The sequence below is a fragment of the Mauremys reevesii genome, linkage group 1, assembly GCF_016161935.1.
Source record: "Mauremys reevesii isolate NIE-2019 linkage group 1, ASM1616193v1, whole genome shotgun sequence".
NCBI lineage: Eukaryota > Metazoa > Chordata > Testudines > Geoemydidae > Mauremys > Mauremys reevesii.
Window position 1 is genome coordinate 1813271 of NC_052623.1, and position 7387 is coordinate 1820657.

Below are 7387 nucleotides of genomic sequence, written 5' to 3' on the forward strand. Positions count from 1 at the left end.
AAAGATCAATTGCCAAATTATCAGCAGGTAAGTATGCCCAGTGGTCTGTGATGGGATGTTAGATGGGGTGAGATCTGAGTTACAACTGAGAATTCTTTGAGTCTTGCCCACATGCTCAGGGTTTCACTGATCACCATGTTTGGGGTCGGGAAGGAATTTTCCTCCAGGGCAAATTGGCAGAGGCCCTGGAGATTTTTCACCTCCCTCTGCAGCATGGGGCACGGGTCACTTGCTGGAGGATTCTCTGCAGCTTGAGGTCTTCAAACCACAATTTGAGGACTTCAATAACTCAGAGATAGGTAAGAGGTTTGTTATAGAATTGGATGGGTGAGATTGTATGGCCTGCATTGTGCAGGAGGTCAGACTAGATGATCATAATGGTCCCTTCTGACCTTAAAGTCTGTGAGTCTATGAGTCTATAAACCGACTGCATCCAGTTCCGGGATCCACATTTCAAAATTTGAAAATTTGGAGAACGTGCAGAAGAGACACAAAAAGGATTGGAGGCTGCAGAAAATGCCGGCCAGTGAGAGACGTAAACAGCTTCATCTATTTATCGTATGAAAAGGACGATCAAATGGAGAATTTCATGGGGAGAAAACCATGGGTAATAATGGGCTCTGGAATATAGCGGAGAAAGGCAGAGCTAAGCCCAAGAAACAGAAATTTCAGCTGGAAATAAGGGCTAAATGTTTAGCACTGAGGATGATTAACCATTGGGAAAAACTACGAAGGGAAGTGGTGGATTCTTCAACTCCCCATGTCCGCAGATCCAGACTGGATGTTTTTCTGGAAGATCTGCTTGAGGGCTTGTCTACACTTAAAATGCTACAGCGGCACTGCCGTAGCTCTTCAGCGAAGACACTACTTACCCGTAAGTGAAGGTAATCCACCTCCCAGAGAGGGGGTAACCAGGTTGACCTCATGGTGGGGTCTACACCAGGGTTAGGCTGATATAGCTACATGTCTCAGGGGAGCGGATTTATTTGCTATTGCAAAAACAAACAAACAAACAAAACCCACTTTTAGGTTGCATTAATAGCATGCAAGTCATCGGTGGTGATAATATTCCTCTAGTCAGCGCTCGTTAGGCTTCAGCTGGAGTATTGTGTCCAGTTTTGGTCAACAATGTATAGGAAGGATCTAGAGAAACTGGAAAGGATCCATAGGCGAGAGACAAAGATGATCAAAGGGGATGGAATGCAGCCATACAAGCTAAGGCTGAGGGAACTGGGTATGTTTAGTTTGGAAAAGACGAGATTTAGGGGGGACATGACAGAGGTCTTCTGAAATTTGAAAGGCTGCCATAAAAGAGATGGAGAAAAGTTTTTCTCTCTTGCCACAGAGGCAGGACAAGAGTCAATGGGTTCAAACTACAACAGAGCAGATGTAGATGAAATCTCAGGATAAACTTCCTAACTGTAAGACCAGGAGGACAATGGAAGCTTTTTCGCTAGAAGTTTTCCAAAGAAGGTTGGATACTCATCTGTGCTGGATGGTTTAGAGACAAGAAATCCTGCATCTTGGCAGGGGGTTAGACTAGCTGATCTTTGCGGTCCCTTGTCACCCTGTGGCTCTGTGATTCTATCACGTGAAATCGTACTGTAGACCAGTCTTTGTCAAACACAAGTCTTTGGCCTCAATACAGGGGAAACTGGGTGAAATGTAACACCCTGTATTATACAGGAGGTAATACAGGATGATCTACCGGTGCCTTCTGACCATGAACCGTACAAATCTATCGATAAAGAAACTAGATCAAGCATTATATTTACTCTGTCTCACTGTTAGGATATAGATATTCAGGCCTGCCTGTAAAGGTCTGCACTTTAAGGTATAAAAGAAAGAATCTGTGTAAGGGCCTCTCTCCCTGTGACAGTCTGACACCCTGCTCTTAGGCTAAGGCCTTTGGCCAAGTAGCAGAGGCAGCCATAAGCTGGGAAGCGACCAGTCACATCCTCACATCCCAGACTAGTAAGGCAATCTGGGGCTGTTAGGAAGGTGATCCGCTCTATCACCTCCAGGGAAAGGGAAGAGCCAAGAAGATGTAAAAGGAAATTTAGTCTGATAGTTTTCTATCTGGTAAGAACTTATCAATAGACAGAGCTGGGAAACCCTTATGTCTGTACAGATGTAGTTGTGAAATCCTCACTTCTATATTGTTTTGGCATTAGAGTTCCCACTTTGCTACTGTTTATTTACATGGTCACTGGTTCTGTGATTGTTTCTGTCTGCTGTATAATTAATTTTGCTGGGTGTAAACCAATTAAGGTGGTGGGATATGATTGGTTAAATAACCATGTTACAATATATTAGGATTGGTTGGTTAAATGTCAGTAAAATGGTTGGTTAGGGTCTAGCTAAGCAGAACTGAAGTTTTACTATATAGTCTGCAGTCAGTCAGGAAGTAATGGGGGGGGGAATGGAAACAGGGACTGGGACAGGGACACAGGCAAGGCTCTGTGATGTCCGAGGTGGGAAGGGGACACTGAGGAAGGAAACTGGAATCATGCTTGCTGGAAGTTCACCCCAATAAACATTGAATTGTTTGCACCTTCGGACTTCGGATATTGTTGCTCTCTGTTCATGGGAGAAGGACCAGGGAAGTGGGAGGGTGAAGGAATAAGCCCCCTAACACTCACCACTCACGAACAAGGGAACATTCAGTTGCACTGAAAGTCTGAACAGATCACACTGATAAAAGAAAATGCAATGGCTGCGCAAAGCAGAAAGGAGCACAGTCTCACTCTCGATTCCATCACGCCCGTGTTGCACTGGTTTGTCGAGCAGGTGAGCTTTGCAGCAAGAGATGGTACCTGTGAATCCTGAGATGGAACCGTCTTCCCTGGGAATCCCCCTCAGGTAGCCGTGTCCCACACCTCTCTCACCCCAGCATCTCGCTGAGAGCCGATACTGGGATGTGCACCATTATAATACAGCTCTGTGCAATCCCAGTGGGGTTCACTCAGCCTCTAGGGGAGAAACAGCATCTGGATGCAAACAGGCTGGAGACTGGAGACACTCTAGGTAATGTCTCTTGTTCCATGTCTGCACTTCTGTGTTATTTATCCAGCTTTAGGGGTAAACAGCAATTATGGGACCTTCCCAACGGGAGATTAGAACTCTTGGGCTCTGTGCTGAGTCCGAGAGGAATTGGCTGCTCTGTGTATTTGTGTATATTTAAAAATTATAGTTCATTACTGTGACGTTGCAATTCATATGCTTTATCAAAATAGGCTTACGAATCTGAAAATGAGATGGCTGGAATGTGCTTGATGCAAAAGGTCTCTTGTACCATATTGTTGGAAAAGTTATAATGTGCTGAATTTGATTTTCCTATTCGTATGCAGGTATCATTCTTATATCTGAAGTTAGAAATATAAGGTCTAAACTTGCACGACTAATGTAGTCAGAGTGAGAAAACACTCCTGGCTGAAATTCCTTGGATAATCATCCACCCCTTCAATCCAATTTCCTCACAGGGAGAATCTACTTCTTGGCCTTCCCCATATAATAACTGGACAATTGTTTGTTTAGCATTATCCACCTCATTTGTTACCCGGATAAAGTGGGACATCAATTGTTTTGGGTGGTGGTGGTCAGAGGACAGGGAACAGGGGTGTTGGATAGGCATGGGAGTCTAAGGGGGCCAGTCATGGGGTGGGGTGTGACTAGGGGTCAGGGACGTCAGCAGACAGAGAGCAGGGGGGTTGGATAGGGGGTGGGGTCAGGGAACAAGAAGCGGGGGGGTGGATGGGTGGAGGGTTCTGAGGGGGGCAGTCAGCGGGTACGAAGTGGGAGGGGGTGGATAGGGGGCAGGAGCCAGGCTATTTGGGGAGGCACAGCTTTCCCTATGCGGCCCTCCATATAGTTTTGCAAGTACGATGTGGCCGTTGGGGCAAAAAGTTTGCCCACCTCTGGTCTAATGTCTCTCTGGCTGCCCGGTCAGGAATTCAGGGAAGGGGGCCCAGCACCATGTCACCAGCCAGATCTGCACAGAGCTCGGTCTGAGAGCCAGAGCACCAGGAAAAAAACTTTACATCCCTTTATGAGTAAAGAGCCAGAGCAGCCTGTCCCGGATCTGTTTGGTCCTCACCCCATAGATGATGGGGTTCAGCATGGGGGGCACCAGGAGGTACACATTGGCAATGAGAACGTGGAAATGCAGGGGCACATTGTGGCCAAACCGGTGTGTGAGTGAGGAGAAGAGAGCTGGGATGTAAAAGCTTAAGATGGCACAAAGGTGGGAGCTGCACGTCCCCAAAGACTTGAGCCGGGCGTCCTTTGTGGGGAGGCTGAAGATGGCCCTGAGGATCTGGGTATAGGACACAGAGATAAAAATCATATCCAGACCCCTCACACAGAGTACCACAAAGAGACCATAGTAACTACTGACACGGGTGTCGCCACAGGCCAGCTTCACCACGGCTATGTACTCGCAGTACGAGTGGGGGATGATGTTGGTTCTGCAATATGGCGATTGCCTCACCAGGAAGGGATAGGGCAATACGACCATGATGCCACGCAGCACCACGGCCAGGCCAATATTGGCCACCAGGGGGTTTGTCAGGATGGTGGAATATCTCAGCGGGTGGCAGATGGCCACGTAGCGATCAAAAGCCATGGCCACGAAGATCCCAGACTCCATCACGAAGAAGGAGTGAATGAAGTACATCTGGGTGAGGCAGGCACTGAAATCGATCTCCCTGGAATTGAACCAGAAGTTACTCAGCATTTTGGGCACGGTGGACGTGGACAGCACCAGGTCGGTGAGGGACAGCATGCAGAGGAAATAGTACATGGGCCCATGGAGGCTTGGTTCCGTTTTCACGATGAACAGGATGATGAAGTTCCCAAAGAGGGCTATGGCGTACATGGCGCAGAATGGAATGGAGATCCAGATATGGGCTGCTTCGAGGCCAGGTATTCCCAGCAGGATGAAGGTGGAGGGGTTGGTGAAGTCAGTTTTGTTGGAATCTGACATGGAGTAGGGGAGAAGTTGTTCAACTCTGAGTTGTTTCCTGAGCCCCGGGTGATGGTTGCAGTAGAAAAGCCTGGATGGAGAGACAATGTTAATATGAGCCACTACATGCACTACTGGATACTTTTCTCATGGGTGAAGAAGACTGGTTGCTCTTCACCCACATTTTCATTTTTCAGATAAATGAATTATGAACAACTGATCCTACTAATGCCAATACCATACTTGTTGGTCCTCCATGAATCAATAATTTCTACATGACGTGGTCTGGGAAACCTTAATAGGTACCAGTAGGAAACCCATGTGTGGTTACTGGTTATCCCTCATTGTTCCTTAATGCAATGAAAGCCAGGCTAGAAAGTCCATGCTATTCCCCAGGCACCCAGTTTGCTCAAAATCTGAAATAGTAAATAAATAAATAAATAAATAAAAAATCTTTGCCAATCCATGTATCAAGGGGAAACATTCCAAGTAGAACCACCTGACGGACAAGACCTGGGAGTCATCGACAGCTGTTCTATGGACGCACCTGCTAATTCACAGTAGTGGTCATAACAAAGAAAATGTTCAGATGCCTAAGGAATGGGGTGGAGAACAACCTGCTCTGGAAACGCACTCACTTTTGATCACCCAGTCTCTATAAAGGATATGGTAGATGGAACGTAGATTTCTCAGACAGGCTGTGAGAAAGGGGGAGGCTGCCATATGCCGACAGACTGAAAAATCTGGGACTGTTTAGTTTAGAGAAGCTGCAAAGAAGGGGGCATATGATAGAAGAGAAAAAAATAACAGAATGGAACTGATTACATTCTAATGGGGAAACAGAGAACAGTTCCCAACCAGTAATATCTATGGACATTTAGTGCTTCAAAAGGGCTAATTCCTCAAAGATTAGAAATGATCCACAAAACTGATTGGGAGGAAAAAATATTCAGAAAAACGGGAAGGAAAATTCGGACTTCTTTAAGAAGAGTTTATATATAGCTAACAATCCACAATTGCACATTCAGACAGTGGAGAACTCATATCAGATGAAGTGATGGAATACTTTCTAGTCCATTAGCAGTCAAGGAGGATGTTAAGCAGCATCTACAGTAGAACCTGAGAGTTACAAACACCAGAAACATCAACTATTAAAAATTAAAGGGAAAGTTTTTTTAAAAAAGGATTTGACAAGATTAGAAAAAAATGGAAAATCTGGCATGGGATTAGTTAACAAAAAGTCTAAGAATATAATTAATGCGAGTCACCAACAGTGTTCATGGAAACAGGTCTTGCCAAATAAGTTTTCATCGTTTAATGACTGTACACATTTGGTTGACCAAGGGGACTGCACATGTACAATAGACTTCGATGTCTCTGAGGCATTTGATGTAGTCGGGGAAAACATTCAGATAAAAATACTATCCAATATCAGTGGAGCAGATGTAAAATAGACTAAAAACTGGCTAACTGACAGATCTCAGGAAGCAGTTGTCAACGGGGCATTGCAGGGAATGGAGGTGTTTCTAGTGGGGTTCTGCAGGGATCTGTTCTAGGCCCGATGCTATTCAATATTTTCATCAGTGATCTGGATCTGGAAGCAAATAGAAAATCACTGCAGATAAAATAACAGAGGATCCAAAATTGGCAGAGGCAGCCAGGGCAGACACAAATGTTATCATCTCGGAACAGGGAACGGAAGAATGACCCACAGACTCAATCACTGTATTATGGAGATAAGGAACCCTGAAAAGGATTTAGGGGTCACTGTGGATACCAACTCATTATAGTGGTGAATTGGAGCACGGGAAGGATTTTACCTCTGCATACGGCATTGGTGAAACCGACTGAATCCAGTTCCGGGTTCCACATTTCAAAATTTGAAAATTTGGAGAACGTGCAGAAGAGGCACAAAAAGGCTTGGAGGCTGCAGAAAATGCCGGCCAGTGAGAGACTTAAAGAGCTTCATCTATTTATCATATCAAGAGGACGATGAAATGGAGAATTTCATGGGGAGAAAACCATGGGTAATAATGTGTTCTGCAATATAGTGGAGAAAGGCAGAGCTAAGCCCAAGAGAGAGACATTTCAGTTGGAATTAAGGGCCAAATGTTTAGCACTGAGGATGATTAACCATTGGGAGAAACTGTGAAGGGAAGTGGTGGATTCTCCAAGTCCCTATATCTGCAGACCCAGACTGGATGTTTTTCTGGAATATCTGCTTGAGGGTTTGTCTACACTTAACATGCTACAGCGGCGCTGCAATAGCACTTCAGTGAAGACACTACTTTTCCGTCAGCGTAGGTAATCCACCTCCCTGAGAGGCGGTAACTAGGTTGACCTCATGGTGGAGTCTACACCAGGGTTAGGCTGATATAGCTGCATGTCTCAGAGGAGTGGATTTATTTGCTATTGCAAAAACAA

The 7387-nt window shown here is 45.5% G+C and overlaps 1 protein-coding gene across 1 annotated transcript; it reads right to left on the reverse strand.

Annotated features, from left to right (window-relative positions):
* Window positions 1-4036: 4036 nt before the first annotated feature.
* On the reverse strand, window positions 4037-4984 carry LOC120372493 (putative olfactory receptor 52P1). Its single transcript, XM_039489665.1, has one exon. It carries the CDS (start codon window positions 4982-4984, stop codon window positions 4037-4039), a length of 948 nt encoding a protein of 315 aa, XP_039345599.1.
* Window positions 4985-7387: the final 2403 nt, after the last annotated feature.